We start from the raw sequence: 16,149 nt of genomic DNA on the forward strand, positions 1-16,149 counted from the left end.
ATATAACTTATATATCATTTTCCATTGTCTACCTTAAGCACATGTTCTCGCATGTGCACTCGCAATTCACAATTCCTCACTTTCATTCAGTTTTAAAGGGAGTTCCTCCCTGCTCACTTCGCCCCGTCGGACATTTCTTGGCAGTCAAAGTGAAAGTGTGCTGTGGGGATTCACAGTTGCGGTCTTCTCACCTACACTGTCTATACTAATTTGGAATATCAGTATGTGCTTGGCATGATTTCTGTGAGTGCATGTATGAGACTGCGCACCCTTCACCTCCATCCTCCATGCAGTTTTTTTTTTTTTTTTTTTTCCTCGTGCGTGTGAATAAAAAGCATGTGAGCAGCGACGTGTTTTCTGCCTGTGGGTGTATGTTTTGCGTGTGTGTGTGTGTGTTCTTTATGGTTTGCGCTCCTCGCAACAAGGGCTCCAAGTTGACACAGTGACAGTTCCTCGCGGAGCGACAGAGGGGCCCTGCCATCCAACAACAGAGGCTTTGTCACTCTGCTCCTCTTGGCTTGTTATGGACTTCCTTCTCTCTCCCTTTTCTCTCGCTTTCGCTCCCTTTTTTAGTGAGCCCATTTTCTTGTCTGAAGTCTTAATTTGGGGCGCTGGCCAGTGGGGAGAGGGAAGAGAGGGGAACCGAGGGAGGAAAGGACGGGGGGGGAGAGAGGGGAGAAGAGGTGCAGGGTGGCGATGGCTGCAGACGGACGGCCCTTTGTTCCTTCTTTCCCAGGCTCCTCTCTTGAGCCTCCGAGGCTCCAGTTGCGTCGCAGCCTTCCAGGGAGAGAGGAAAAAGAGGACACAATGATCTGTCCAACTGGAATCTTCCGACGCCGCAGAACAAATGTACGTGTGCATGCAAAATATGTGGAAAGGGGCAAAAAAATGAGAAATGATAAAATAAAGAGAGTAAAGAGCAAACAAAAGTGGCCAAAAATAACAACTAAAGTACAAGATAAGGGACAGTAAGTAAGGTGCACATACTGACCACTAGGTGTCCCCATCAATGATGCCAAATGTGGGCAACCCAGAGTTAATCCCACACTGTGCCAAGGGCTCTGGAGCAGACCAGAGTGTTGCTCCATCCACAATAGATGAAATCCAGTGCTAAATTACTAACACATGCAGAATGAATCCATCAATCTGTGCACGATGGACATCTGTTTTCATGCTTTTTCAATGAACCCAAATCATTTTTTGCACATTCCGGCTGCAGTAATGAAATAAATGCACTGATGAGCAAATAAAGGAGGCGCGCGCAGAGATTTCGAGCCTCCGTGTAAATAAACGGTTTTAGTTTCATGCCCACTGTAATTTTGCGGGTTCAAACGGGTGGACGGCTTGTTGTGGTCGCTGGTAGGAGGAGAAATCAAAGCGAGGTCCCTCGTCCTCGCGTTTTCTTCGACGCAGAGAGGTTCCCCCCGCGCGGGGAGTTGCATCAGCTCCGCGACGATATTTAGAAAAAAAAAAGAAATTGTGTTTGTTGTTGAGCCGGCGTAGTCAAAAAAATCCCCCCACAGCCGCCAAGCTGTAAAATACTCTTTTAACTAAAAGTGTGATGAAAGCTTAATGCAAACCGGGGGGGGGGGCAAAATACACTCACTTAGCATTTAATGGAGAATGTTCTTGAACCTGAACGTGTGATAACAAGTGACCACGGAGGGAGGAGGGACTTGGAGAGGGACATTGGGGACCGTGTCAACGTTTTGTGTGCCGGAGCAGGGACAAACATTGGGCAAACATTGGGAAAGGCTGGCAGCCTTTGAGATAGTGGGCCGTTGATCTAAGACTGAGGAGCTAAAGTCCACTATCTCCTGTGTGATACAGCAGCCAAGGTCTTGCTGACACACAGAACAAACATGGATACCTGAAGACAATGACCTTTAAACCCTCACAGAGAGAGAGGTGGAAAAAAACAGGAAGTGCTGAAAGGGACTCTAGTGACTTCCTCCCTGCAGGCCAAGAATGAATCAGGTGGAATGATTGCGAGTACACGGGTCGTTGTATATAAAACAGCACACACACACACACGCATTGTTTAAGAGTGGGAAGCACAGATGTGGTGTGTGTGCATGTGCCTGCGTGAGTGTGTGTGTGTGTGTGTGATGGAGAAAGCAAGAGAGTGAGTCTTCAGATGTAGCGACAGATGGTATTTGATTACAGAGCAGACGGTCGGTGTTGTACAAAGATGCTGTCTCAGCCCAACCTAAGGAGCTGTAGCCTCCGGTTAAGGCAAGTGGAGGGAGGCAGGCAGGAGGAGGACGAGAGGGAAAAGGAACACGGCAGAGGGAGAAAGAGAGAGAGACGAAGAGGGAGTGAGAGGGAGAGAAAAGAATAAAAGCAAGCAAGCAAGAAAGACACAAAAGAAGCAACTCCAAAAATGAGCATCAAAGCAAAAAAAAGAGTGAAAAGCAAACAGGCAAGAACAAAAGGAAGAAAAGGAACAGAGCAATGGGCAGGCGTGGTGGAAAGTACAACAGAGGTCATGGTAAGAAAACAGAAAAATGACGCAGAGGGAACAAACCACCAGCCTTTTAAAGGTGTATTTTTCTTAAACTCGCCGGCATTAAAAAGGAAAATGTAAAATATACGGGAACGTGACGAGCGGTGTCACGTTTTGCAGAATCTGTTTCGTGGGTAATCATTGTTCACAAAGGAAATAACAGGATTGAATTAAACTGTTGGGTTCTACTAAATGAATTTTGCACCAGTTTTTTTTTTTTGGTTGCAGCTGATTAATTGATTAGTTTATCGGCAAATTAAATAGCATTAATTTTAATATATTTTCAAATAAAAAGAAAAGTAAATGTGGTTTCTACCTTCTGAATTGTTAGGTTTTGATGCATTTATTCATCCTAATATTTTTTTGAATATTGAGTAAAACAAGCAACATGATCAGCTGTGTGAAATTATTATTATTTTATTTTATTAAGGAAATAACTGCAGATTAATCTCCAAACTTTAATTGACTTGTTTTTATTTACAAAAGCCTTCATTTAAGGTCTTCATTCACCTCTAATTGAGGAGATTATTTCATTGTTCGTGTGTGTGTGTGTGTGTGTGTGTGTGTGTGTGTGTGTGTGTGTGTGTCTGAGCAGGAGATGGTTGCGTTTCGCCCGATGAGGGGGCGATTGCAGTCGACTGCTGTAGAACTAGGATGGGAGGATGGAGCTCTGCAGCCAAACCCCTCATTAGTGGGCAGCTCTGTCAAACAGGACCGGAGCGAAACAGTAAAGACACACGTCGCTGTTAGTGAAGCGGAAAATACAGAGGCTCCTCTCATATCTTTATAAATGATCTGCATCTTCAGATAATTACAACAAACCACAAGCAGTCAGAAATTCCCACTCTCTTTTTCATTTTTATTTCAATTTTTTATTCATTTTGCACAAGCTTGCATATATACTGCACATACATTCAGTTCATAGAGGGTGAAGGCACGAAAGGCAATTTGACTACTGGTTGTTTTTTTTTTTTTGTCGTTTTTTTTTGGGCTGGGCCAAAGCAATACAGGGGAAAGAAATCTCAAGAGAAAATACAAAAAAAAAGAAAAAAAAAACTGCTGCAAACTAGTTTCAGCTTTCTAGTCCACCCTCTGCCCTTGTCAAACGTAACAACCTTTATTTAAAAGGAAAGAGAAAGAAAAACTGTTCCATTTAGCTGCCAAGATCTCCGTTCATCATTTCCGTCAATGCACGTTAAATTTATTATTTTTTTATTTTGTGAAACTCGCTTTTAAGTCGACGAGGATTAAATCTTTTGAAGTTGGTTTTTACGTATTCAAATGCGGTACAGCCTTCCCTGTTTGAAAAAAAAAAAAAAGTAATAATAAAACGAAAATGACATCAAATAAATTAGGATAAATTAAACCAATAAATTACACAAAATCTGCAAGACAAATAGACACCAATAACAGAAAAAAAGCAGCCATGTCATGAGTTTTTATTTTACAACCTGTGTAACTATTCAGACTGTATTCATGGCCGTTCCAGTTGGAATTACTGCACTAGAATCGAATATAATGTCATACAAAAAGCCTCAACAAAACACTATTTACATAACATATTGCTAAGTTATACAAAGGCAGTATTCATCACTGTAAGTCCACATCGTTGATATTTACAATAAAAGAGGAGCAGTTTAGTAATAATAATAATAATAATAATAGTAATAATAATAATAGTAATAATAAAAAAAAAAAAGGAATTACTACCGAAAGCGTCGAGAAACAAAAAACCTCTTTCAAACAGGTCAGAAAACAGATCAGAGGAAATTATCGGAACGCGCACGCACACACCAAACACATGTTGCCAACGCTTAATGAGAATCATTTACATGTCAGGATGGTACTCCCAGGGGTGGGGGAGGGGCCACAGTGTTGAGAATTGTGTCACTCGCTGGTTCACAGGTTCTCATAATCGGTCTTGTCTCTCGCACAGACACACATGTACAGTACGTCTACACACACACACACACACACACACACACACACATAATGCAAAGCGTACAGGAATTCAACAAATTTTACCCAACCTTTTCCAAAAAACAAAAACAAAAAAAAAAAATAATTTTTCTTTCTGTCCTCAGTCTTTTGTCACTGTACAACGTGTCCCCCTTCCATGGCACTATAGTCTCCTGATGACAACGAGTTCCCCGTCTTTCTCCCGGGTCAAACCCAGAGCTACGACGTCTGCCCCCGTTTTTGGAACGAGACGGGGTCCGCAGACTGCCGCCGGGACGCTCCGCGATGTCACCGCCGCCACCCCCACCGCTAGTCTAATGTCAGGAAATAAATGAAAGAAAAGGGATGCTGGTGCAACTTCAAGGGCACTGCCGACGGGAAGCAGGCTCCCGTTAAAGGCATGGCAGGGGGAAAAGCTTTAAAAAAAAAAAAACTCCGTAGGTTCGTGGAAGAGTGCAGTCGGAAAGTGGGGTTTTCTCTTTTTTCCACACTTTTTTTTGTTGTTGTTGTCGCTTTAAACCCGCTTTCACCCCGCTCTGATAACTGATAATAGAAAAAAAAAAACTGTACAGCTATTCTTTGTTTTGCCCGACAGTATTTACAGTAGCAACAACAATATTTCATACTCTGAAAATGTATTCCAAGTTTTTTTTTTGTTTTGTTTTTTCAGATCTCAAGAAGACAGCCATTCAGCACATTAGAAAAATGTAAAGAAACCAAAAAAAAGGAAAAACTGGTCACAAAAATCTGCCCTCCCCAAACTCCCCTCCCAAAAAAAAAATTAAAACTACCACTATTGCTCCTAATCTACCACTTATCCAGAATACAGACTTTTAACAAAACCGTCACTAAAAATACCCTCGAGATTTCTTTTATGAAACAGTTTCTAATAGTGCTTTTCAAACAACTTCCACTACTTTTACTGTATATATTTTTTTCCCCCATAGCTTTATATTTTACAATTATTTAAAAAAAGGCTATATATGTATTTCAATAATGTTATCCTAAAAGTCAAACGTCCCCAGAGAAGAAAAAATGTGGCAAAAATATCATCAACACCGTATTAAGGTCTCGCTAATCTTTTTTTTTTTTTTTTTTTTTTTCCTTTTTTTCCTTTAAATTTCCATTGTCCTGAATTAACCTTTTCAGGAACTCTTTAACTTTAGGGTGTAGTTGCGGGGAAGGCGGAGGAGGGTGGGGAACGATAATAATCTGTGCATCAGATAAAAGTGTCCTTTCCCTTCTCCTTTTGTCTGTGACGCTTTAGAGCCCTTGGCTGATGCTTTGAGACTCTGAGACGTGCAGGGCCGGGCCCGTCCTTCAGTGAGAAAAGTGTCCGACTCAGTCTCTCAGGGCTCCGGATCTTAAGAAGAACACTGTCCTGGGAGGAGGAGATGGGGGGGACATAATGAAGGGAGTAGCTCTCTGTCTTTCTCTGCCTCCTTTTGTCGGGCGCTTTGTCTCGCTCAGACAAGTCAGCAGGTTAAGCGACCTGCCCCTTTTGATCTTTTGTGACACACGCAGACACACTATAAGCTAATGTCGCCAAGGTGAGATCAACCGCCAGCTCGCACGCACTGTAGGAACTGTTCCACCCGTCGCCCTAACTCGTCAAATGAACAACCAGTCGCTTCTTAAAAATCTTGAAAAAGCCCGAGAGGGTGGTGGAAATAAAAAATAGATATACACATGTACAGCTCAAGTGGAAAATCTGGGATTGGACTCTCAGGTTAAAGTGTAAGGAATGCCGTTTAACAAATCGGGCACGGTGGCTTCGAACAGGATCACACTTTGGGTTTCTTAAAAGCTGCCAGTGTGTGGGACGGCGGGACGGCGCGCGGGGGCTTCAGGTGCGCGTTGCTTCTCGCTCTGCGCCTTTGTCCCTGCTCTTTGTAGTGCTGAGAGCTTCTCCGTCTACCCCAGGGGGTGAGTGCTCACCTCCGACCTCGTATTGTTGCATTGAGAGAGGAGCTAGATCACTCACGGGCAGGTGAACGTGGAGGGAAGGAGCTGTTTAAGTGTGTAAAGTAAGTGTGCGCGCTGTTCGCGGGGGAAGTTTCACTTGAAGCCCGATTTAACGAACGTCTGCGTTTCAGCTTCTATTCACGTCTTTATTTGCCCTCCTCTCTTGCGGTGCTTCTACCCATTTGTGTTCGGTTGTCTATTGTCTGAGCAGTAGCGTGCTTAGATTGCCACAAAATTTGATATATTCAAGTATCATCCGCCATTGAAGTAACTTCAGTATGTCATTTACACCATTTATAGTATAATTACAATAAAAGCCTGCTGCATACAGGCCGACTTCATCTCTGCTAAGGTAACAGTGCTATAAAAAGACACAAAAATGCGGTAATTATCGTGTATGTTTGTTACATAAATAGAATTGTGCAGTTTGATGAACAAGTGCTCTTCCAGCAGGAGCAGTTTCGTCATCACAGGTCGTGCAGCTATGGAAATATAGCCGTTTAAAAGACGGCTATCACAAAGCAAAGAAGCCACACTCCTTCTGATCACCTCTATATTTCTGCATTTTTACTTCATGTTTTTCTGCAGACCCCCCCTTTTTTTTCTTCTTTTTTTCCTCATTACTGGTCAGGTACATAGAGAAAACCCTTCTGATGGCCCTCGATTCAAACCAGAATCCAGCCGAATAGCCCCGGCCACAACAACAACGAAACAAGTCCGCTTCAGTGACGGACTAGTTGAAAAAAAAAAGAGAGTAAGGAGGAGGATAGGAAATTGGAGGGGTGGAAATATTTTGGAATCTAAAAATCTTTCAGAATAATATTAATAGCAATAATTTATTGTTTTTTTCTGCAACGGCATCAAGGGACAAACAAATCTTGAAGTGCCAATCTTCAGCAAGCAGTAATGACAAATAATAATCATAAACAACAACAGTAAGAGTAGTAATCAAAAATAATAATGTACACCCAATAAACACAATGCCCTACTTGCAGGGAAAACACACTTCAAAAAATGGTAGAGCTCAGTAGCTATTAGAAACCGGTCCAAGTCCCAAAGACCAGTACCACAAGTCCAGTTTTAGTCCAGTCAACTACCTCTTCAGGCCTTGTTTCTGTGTGCATCTGTGTGTGAGTTTGCGTGTGTGTGTGTGTGTGAGACTGCCCTGTTAGGGACGTAGCACTGTCTTTTGGGCGCCCACTTTGCACTTAGCGGGGACAGTTCATTTGGAAACCCTGTGGATTGAAAGGGGCACCCATCGGTGCCTTGAGGAAAGTCTCTAGGGAACCCAGCCTATGTTCTTATTAGTGTAAATGAGAACTCCTTCCACACTCTGAGGACTTAGTGTTGATCAAAAAACAGATGAGGGTTCACACGGTCCAAAAAGAAAAAAAAAACAAAAAAAAAAACAAACCCAATAAGATTAGAGTCTCTTCAATTCAGAATCTTAGAAAAACAAAACATATAATAACCATTGTAATATAAGAACAACAACACAATAGCTAGGTCATTTAGGAACTGCCACATACTGTAGGCTTCAGACCGGGAATGCTACTCCATAACTTTCATACATTCAAAAAAAAAAAAATAGGAAGTCAAAAATTGGAGAAAGGCAAAATAAAACAAGGATATCATTTTGAAATTCTAGGAAATCAGAGAAAACAAAAATAAAAGCGCAAAGCGGCGAGCAAAGAGGAGGAGGAGGAGGAGGAGGAGATTTACTCGTGTAGAAGCTCTTGGAGACAGTTGGGGGACTTGAAGATCTCGGGGACCTCGCTGTCTAGTTTGCAGATGACCTTGTAGATGGCCTTCTTCCAGGATGGGTCCACGTCTTTGCCGGCCACGATTGCATTGAAAAACTCTCTCAGTGTGATCTCGGCCACCTCCAGGAAGCGATCGGGGACCTTCACGGACACAGAAAGGAAGGGAGTGGTTAATCATCTAGACGGATTAATTGTTCGGAATATTTGTACTGGAATTACGCCTGATGCCAGTGTCTATTATAACCCCTCCGCCTTTGCGTCATCCTCAACGCTGTCTGCTCCTTGGCTTGTTCGTATTTTCACAGTGGATGTAAAACCGTAAATCTCCCATCTCTTCGATATCCACTTCCGTAAAAGCCGGCTGAGGTGGCGGCCTGAGAAAAGTCACTTCTTGCGAATTCTCAGGTTTCTCACACCTCCCACTTCCCTCCCGGGCCGACATGGCGAGCGTGACATGTTTATGGGTCCCACTGTAAATCTGTGACCAAACAAGAGAGCAGATCTGACTGAAGAGCGACAGAGAGGTGCTGGCGAAAGAGGAAGTACTAAATGCTTTGGGAACGGGGAGACACGCCGCCTCTTTAGTGTCCCTGACAGCAGCGCTCACCGACACCATGGAGATGATTAGTCTGGCAAAGATCTGTGACACCTTCCCCCAAGCCAACACTCTGTCACGCACACACGCTTCTGCAGGCGTGAGCGCACACACCAGCGCGCACACCTCCTTGTGCCAAGGAGATGACACATCCTGTACTGTGACAGAGCTCTACATAATGCTCGCTGCACACACGCTCCAGCCACCCTGGTGTATTTGGCTGAGTCTCTTTCCTCGACTCAAAGCTCCGGGGCGACGCAGCCTTCAGGGGTCACCTGCTTGGATAATGCTGACTGTCTCCCTGCCCGCCTCCCTCGACGCTCGCACACAAACACATATTGTAGCGCGCACACATATATATATATATATATATACGGCAGCAGCTTGCCCAAAAGCCTGACAGTGCGCACTCCGCTCCTCTCCTCCAGTGTCCTGCAGATACTCATCAGGAGTGTCAGGACACAGCAAGGTTAGTGGCCACTGGAACACACACACCGATGGACATGTACACCCCCATACACACACACACACACACACACACACACACACTTATACACACTTGGGACGGCCACCCGCCCCCCCTCGGGGTGATGAATGGAGGCTAAGATGCCTGTGTGTCTGGTGTGTGCGCGTGCATATCTCTATCCATTGCTCCGGTGAAAAGGTGTGAATAAGGAGCTTGCGCGCTATGAGAGAGAGAGAGAGAAAACACAACTAGCTAACCCAATTCCCCAAATATTGAATTCCCATCCCGTGGCATACGAGTGGATATAATTCATTGTTTGGGCTGCTTGTCATTCCTGGAATACTGGCACAATGACCCTGGCGCGGGGGCAACTCCACGGTGCATCTACGGTGAGCGCTTGCGCCCTGCTTTTCCCAAAAGACCTCGGTAACGGGGCCCAAGCGGCGCAGCGCAGCGCCCTGGCCCGCTGGATGCAGGGAGTGCCGCATTACTAAGAATATTCCTGCATGGAATTTCTCCTGACGTTTTGACTATAAAAGGACAGCAAAACGCTGACTGCAAGGAGAAAGCAATGTCAAGGAGAAAAGGGTATTGGTATTTCAGATCCTCTTGACTGAGAGAGTGAGAATGGGAGGGAGGCTGAGAGAGAGAGAGAGAGAGAGGGAGAGAAAAAGGAGGGGTGAGAAGAGTCTAAGGAGAGGGAGTGGAGCAGCAGAACAGAGGGAGTTATTCCTGTCCTGTAAGCCTTTGTTTTGCCACTACATGTGAGTCGCGTATGCGAGCAAGCAGCCTCCTGACCACCAGTGAGCCTTAACTGTTTGTGCCCCCTCCCTTTTCCCATTCTCCCTTACCGCCCCCCTCCACCCCCCTTTCCCATCTTTCTCCCTCTCCGTGTCTCTAGGGTCAGCTGTTGGGCTTTTGTTCCAAAGGCATTGTGGGGGATTATCCAGTGTGGCCGCTCATTCGCTCGGCTGTCCGGTAAATGGGGCCAATCGCGTGGCTCACAATCCTTCATACATATTTCATAGGGCTTTTTAACAACTTCTCAGCAGAGTCCAAAATTAAAGGACAGATGTACAAAGAGGGGAGGAGAGAGGGATGGAGAGCGGCAGCAAAATAGAGAGGCGGACAGGGGAGGGATGCCTGGAAAAGGTGAACGAGGGGACTGACGGTGCGTCCACACTATGACTTTTGCTCAACTTTTCAAATTTGGGTTTTTTTTGGCGTGTGAAGGAAACAGCACTGGCTTCTGTGTGGTCTGACATCTTCACTGACTTTAACTTTCCGTTGACAAATGACAGACGGTGGCGCGGGGTTTGAAAAAACTAACACGAAAAAAAAACAAAAGCTCTCATGAAAAGGGATATTACTGTTACTCTCATCCTGTGTAACACAATATGAAAAGAGGAAGACGGTAGGAAAAAAGGGAGAAGGGAATCAGCAAAAGAGATAAAGCTGCGTTTCCATAACCTTGGCATTGTGCTGCGTGTTGGGTAAATACCAACGAAAGGATCAAGGAAGGACGAGGGCAAGAAAGGAAAGGGAAAAGGGGCGACCGATAGCAATGAGGCGGTTAATCACTCCTTTTTTTTTTTTTTTTTGCCCACTTCTCCCTCTCTCCCCCATTACCCTCTCCCCCATTCTCTCCATCTCTCTCTCTCGTGACAGGTTGCTTTGAGACAGAAGGATAAGCTCTTTTTCAGAGAGAGGGAATCGGATTTCCTGCTTTTTGATGAGATAATAAAATATGACGGAGGACAAAAGGAGCCTGTGGACGGCTCGCTGGGAGCTATTCACTCCGACAGCAGCAGCCCCTGTCTTAAGACTGCTTAGACAAACGTTTAAAAAGGTAGCCAGAGGCCTAAGCCCTCAAATAAAGGCTACTGTTACGCACACTGTGCTCAAGTGTGCGCATGTACATGTGTGTGTGTGTGCGTGTGTGTGTGTGTGTGTGTGTTTTTGCTTGTGTTTCGGTAAAGCCTGAGAAATCTCTCCTCTCTCGGTGACTCAGGGTTGGCTGTTTGTTTGACCAGCGTGTTTCTCCACATTGCTTTTGGGAACTGTCAGGAGATGTATTGCACCTTCTATTTGCACAGTGTTAGCCAAACAAGACAAGACCCTGGAAGATAAGGCTGTGTGTGTGTGTGTGTGTATCTGTGTGTGTGTGTGTGTCTAAGTCAGTGTGTGTGCTCGCAAGCTGTTGCCTTGAAGGATGAAATGCAGGGACACAACATAAGCCCCCACTGCTGGCCAGGTTAATTCCTAACCCCAGTCCAGCCTGGGAATAACAACACTTCCCATGCTTTTTCGGCCACTGTATTCGCGTGTGAACGTGTGTGTGTGAAGTTATAGATTTTGTAACGGCAAAGACGGGGTCATCTCATGTGTCTTGTTGAGGTGTCCTCCTGACAAAACACTGCCCCGGAGTTGAAGCTGAAGTTCAGCAGGCCCGTGACATTCGAGTGAGTCAAGCCAGAGCTTTCCGAACCCCGAGCGCGCACTCACACACAGGACCCCGTGCCTCACGTATCTGCTCCGATCAATAATCTACAAAGGCCTTGATAAGCCCTTGGCCCACACTGTCACTTTAGGCAAACACAACCCATGTCCCCTCTCTTCCTACCCCTCACCACGCTTGTCCCCAACCCCCTGTCCCGCTGATAAGACGCTGCCACGGCCGAGGAGTCCAAGCGGCTCCAAGCGCAAAAAGCCAAAAAGCCACGCTGGGTCCCGAGTTAAATCACGTCTTTCTCAAGTGCCGACGCTTTCCTCATTTTCGCGACCGCGCAGTTCCTGCGGACGTCTTTCAGTTCCTCAAGCGTCCCCCTCGTGAGGGTTTTGGACGCCGCTGTTGAGACGGCCGCTGGGACGGGAAATGGGTCTCAAAGCTGAGCAAACATCAGCCACCCTCACTCCACTGATAGCCTTGAGAACATGGGAGCCTTGAGGGGCTGCCGTGTATACATGTACGTGCGGTGGCCGTCCGTGTGTGCACGAGCATTAGCGTCACATGGGCTCTTCTCAAGGTGCACCTCCGCCGCGGAGTCAAGGACAGGACAGGGTCAAATGCACTGATGAAGTCGTTCTCTTATCCCATCTCCTGTCTTGCCCCCCACCACCCCCCTTTTGACACGCGGGTTGAGGATTCATATCATATCAGACCCTCTTTCTACATGCTCTCCTCTTGCTCTCCCTCGGTTTATAGATATTGGGGGTTGTGGCGAGCCAGCGATAGGCGTAATGTGTAAAGCAGCAGGGGAAGCTTCAAATCACAGTCCGGCCCTTGTTGAGAGACTTAAAAATTCATCGTCTGTGCTTGTATGGTGGGCTCAGGCTGAGAGAACCCAGTGAAATGAAAGGGAGGGGGGTCACGCAGCGCTGTAACAGGGCCTCCGGAGGTCAGGAAGTCAGCGCAGCTTTCAGAGACGGAGCGCACAGGAGGCAGAAGGCAAAGAAAGGAGCAAGGGAGTCTGGAAGATAGGAACAGGACATCTGGAGAGGAGGAGAACAGGGGGAGGGAGGGAGAGGAAGAATGGGAAGGGTAGGAGGGTGTGGGTGGGCGAAACAATAAAGGACGGGGAGCAAGGAGCTGCCGCGAAGGAGGGAGGATGTATGATGGATGGATGATCGAAGGAGATGGAATGGAAGGGCAAGTGAGGGAAGAAGGTGGCGGGAGAAGAAAGAAAAAATAATAAACTGCAGATTGGATTGAAGGAGGGGGAGTTGGGCACCAGCAGGGGGGGAATAGGAAGTGTTTTGAGTGTGTGTTTGGGAGAATGGGGGAGGTTGCTTTGACACATCTGCAGCTCTGATGCACGCCCTGGTCATTTTGGCATGCGTCCCTTTGCCACGCTTCATTAGTCTCTCTCACACACACACACACACGCGGTCGGACTGACGGACGGAGACCAAAATGGTCCAGAAATAATGACATAATCAGCAGCTGTGCCACAGAGCAGGCTGCCCCTCGCAAGGTGACCAGGGACAGAAGGAGGAGGGGAAGAAGGAGGGAGGAGGAGGAAGAAAAAGGAGGAGGTGGGTATAGTGCTGGAAAAACAAGCTAGCTCAATAAGTTGATGTGTGTGTGTGTTTGTGTGTGTGTGAGCAGGTGAGGAAAGGAGAGAGGGGATCATGTAGTTCTTTATGTTTAAGTGATTCCTCGCTAGCCCCCGTTGCCCCAGGCTCTACACACACACACACACACACACACACACACACACACACACACACACACAACTCTGGTCATTTAATCAGCGCGCAGAATAAATCTAAATCTCGCATGCTCACATCTCTGTGTGCACATACACACACTGCCACGGTGAAGAAAGGACCTGTCAGGCTACGTCAAACGGGGGTCCTTAGTAGCCCCCAGCTATTCACAGGGAAGCAGATGATCCGGCCGCTCCGTTCTGTTCCGTCTCCAACGCCTCGGAGAATTAAAAAGCCATAAGACAAGTTGGAGATGACACTAGTGGCACTCGCAGCACAGCGAACGTCGGGGCTAATATCTGTAGGAATATTTTAATTAAGATCTTTTGTTGGCATTAAAATATTAAACTATGTTGGATTATCGTTGACGGCCGCTCGCATTTCCTTTAGGGGCTTTAAGGGGTTGTTGTTTTCTTAGAGTGGAAAGTGTCTACTGTGTGAATTATGTGTAGTGGCAGGGACTTTTTTTTTTTTTTTTTTAAATGTGCCACAAGTGAGTTTCCTGTCTCCTCCATTGTGTTGGCGTAGCAGCAGGTGTATTGTCCACCAACCAAATTTAACGTGATCTCTGTGAAGGGCGTCTATAGCTGCTCACAGACACTGAATAGACGTTTGTCTTTACGCTTTCGTTTGCCGTGCACGCTTTACATTTACCATGCAAATGTAATGAGAACGGACGCTAAATGTTTGTTGCATTGGGGCCTTAACGGGAGGAGATACCGTAGATATGAGGGGGGAAGAAGAAGAAGAAGAAAGAGGGTGAGGGGAGAAAATATGTGTGTGTCGACATAAACCCACTGGCAAATCGTACTGGTTGTATTTTTGGCAGGTGTGGACCTAAATCTATACCGCCAGCTTTTCATCTCTCTCCGACTGTCTTCTACCTCTTTTTGTCTTCAATCGTTCTTCAAAGAGAACCCTAGAGGTAAAAGCACCACACCTGTGTTGTGTGAACAGGCTGTGTTTTTACATTTTCTTTTTTTTTTTTTTTTTAAGGTACGTTTGCACACGTTTTTGCGTCTGTCTTGTCTTTGCCATCCAGAATCCAGTGTGAGATCTCTGACCTTTTCACCTCAGACTCACTGAGGTCGAATCTGGGTCAGAGACACACACACACACACACACACACACACACACACACACACACACACACGGTGTCTGATGTGGGCAGAAAACTGGAAAGGAGCGCAAGATGGGGAGGGAAACAGCAGCAGCAGCAGCAGTAGCAGGAGGAGGAGGAGGAGGAGAAAAAAGACATTAGCTTTTCTGGGTGGAGAACAAATGGAGCCCCGAGAGGGACGTGAAGAGGAGGAACGAGGGAGAGAGGGGGGAAGGAGAGGTGAAGCACACAATGCTATGGGGCACGGCGGTTGGACAGACAGCATCTGCTCTCGGCTCTCTGTGGCTCCGGTAATGGATGGAGAGTTGGAGAGACACGGGGAGCTCGGGACGGAGGGAGAGAGGGTGAGGCGGGCAGGAGGAAAAGTTGGAGGAAGGAAGGAAGAGGGGAGAGGGAGAGGGCTGATGATGGGGGAGAGGGCAGACGATTCGGGGAGCAGGACTGCTTCATGAGACTTTCCAAAGTTTTCCGTCACTTTGGGTGAAAATGGCAAATAGAGCGGATAATGAAGGGGGTGGGGGTGGGGGGGGTTATCAATTCAAATATGGGGATGACAGAAGGATGGACGGACAAAAGAGGAAGAGAGACAAAAGGGGTGACACATCTTTGCAAAAGGAGAAAGAGCAGCTGATAAGGGAGGACACATGACACCTGCATGTGTGTGTGCAGACGAAGGCTTCTCACCGCTTTCGCTGGCACCTCCCTCTCGCACAGAGATCATAGGGACTTCCTCTTTAAATGCCTTGGTGTGTGTACACGCGTGTGTGCGTGTGTGCGTGTGTGTGTGTGTGTGTGTGTGTGTGTGTGTGTGTGTGTACGTCCTCTGTGGGAGGAGTGGTCACTGACAGAGAAAACTTGGCCTCGTCTGTCTTATGGAAATCTGAGAGTTTCCCAGAGCCATCATAAAACTGCCTCTTTATGAGACCCTACTTCTACCCCCCCATCATCCCACCCCACCCTCTCTGTTTCTAACCCATTACCAGGTCACACACATTCCTGTCTTATGAAAGATGATGTGTGTTGTCATTGGGGTGGGGTGGTGGTGGGGTGGGGGGGTTCAAAGACAGACGGAGGGGGCCGACCGAGCGAAAAAAGAAAAGGACACTAAGCGAGAATTTTTCACTTGAGTCCTCACATGAAAGCGCTGCTCGCTCAAAGTCAAGGCTTTGGGAGGCCGGGTGTGTTTTTGGGAGACTTTGATGACGACGGACAGAGCGAATGAGAAGCGGAGAAGAAAGGGAAGAAGAGAGGGGGGTGCTGAGAAAAGAGGAAAGAAGAGCCGGGGTCTAGGTAATTAACGGCAAGCTCTTTAATTACTGCTGGTGTTCATTGTGCCAGAAGGAATGTGACAATTATGCCATTAAAACTTCCTAATGGGGGGAGAGAGAAAAAAAAAAGCGAGGGGAAGGGGTGGGGAAGACATGCAAAAAAAAAAAGGAGGATGAAAGAATGAAAGGAGGGAGGGAACAGAAGGAAGAGAGAACGGCGAGAGGGAACGAGGGAGGAGGGATATGAAAGGAAAAGGGGGAAACAATCGCGACAAAAGAGGAGCTGGGAGGGAGATGG

At 46.5% G+C, this 16,149-nt stretch overlaps 1 protein-coding gene across 2 annotated transcripts in view; it reads right to left on the reverse strand.

The window, feature by feature from the left end:
- Nucleotides 1–3,344: 3,344 nt before the first annotated feature.
- Nucleotides 3,345–16,149, reverse strand: part of LOC124999195 (prospero homeobox protein 1-like) — a 32,050-nt gene continuing 19,245 nt past the window's right edge. Inside the window, exon 5 of one of the 2 annotated variants that reach the window (XM_047573998.1) lies at nucleotides 3,345–8,334. In XM_047573998.1, coding sequence (XP_047429954.1) covers nucleotides 8,149–8,334 — 186 coding nt within the window. In that variant the 3' untranslated portion in view covers nucleotides 3,345–8,148. The other variant, XM_047573997.1, reaches the window with a different exon arrangement.

This window comes from Mugil cephalus, chromosome 21, assembly GCF_022458985.1.
Source record: "Mugil cephalus isolate CIBA_MC_2020 chromosome 21, CIBA_Mcephalus_1.1, whole genome shotgun sequence".
Classification (NCBI taxonomy): Eukaryota; Metazoa; Chordata; class Actinopteri; order Mugiliformes; family Mugilidae; genus Mugil; species Mugil cephalus.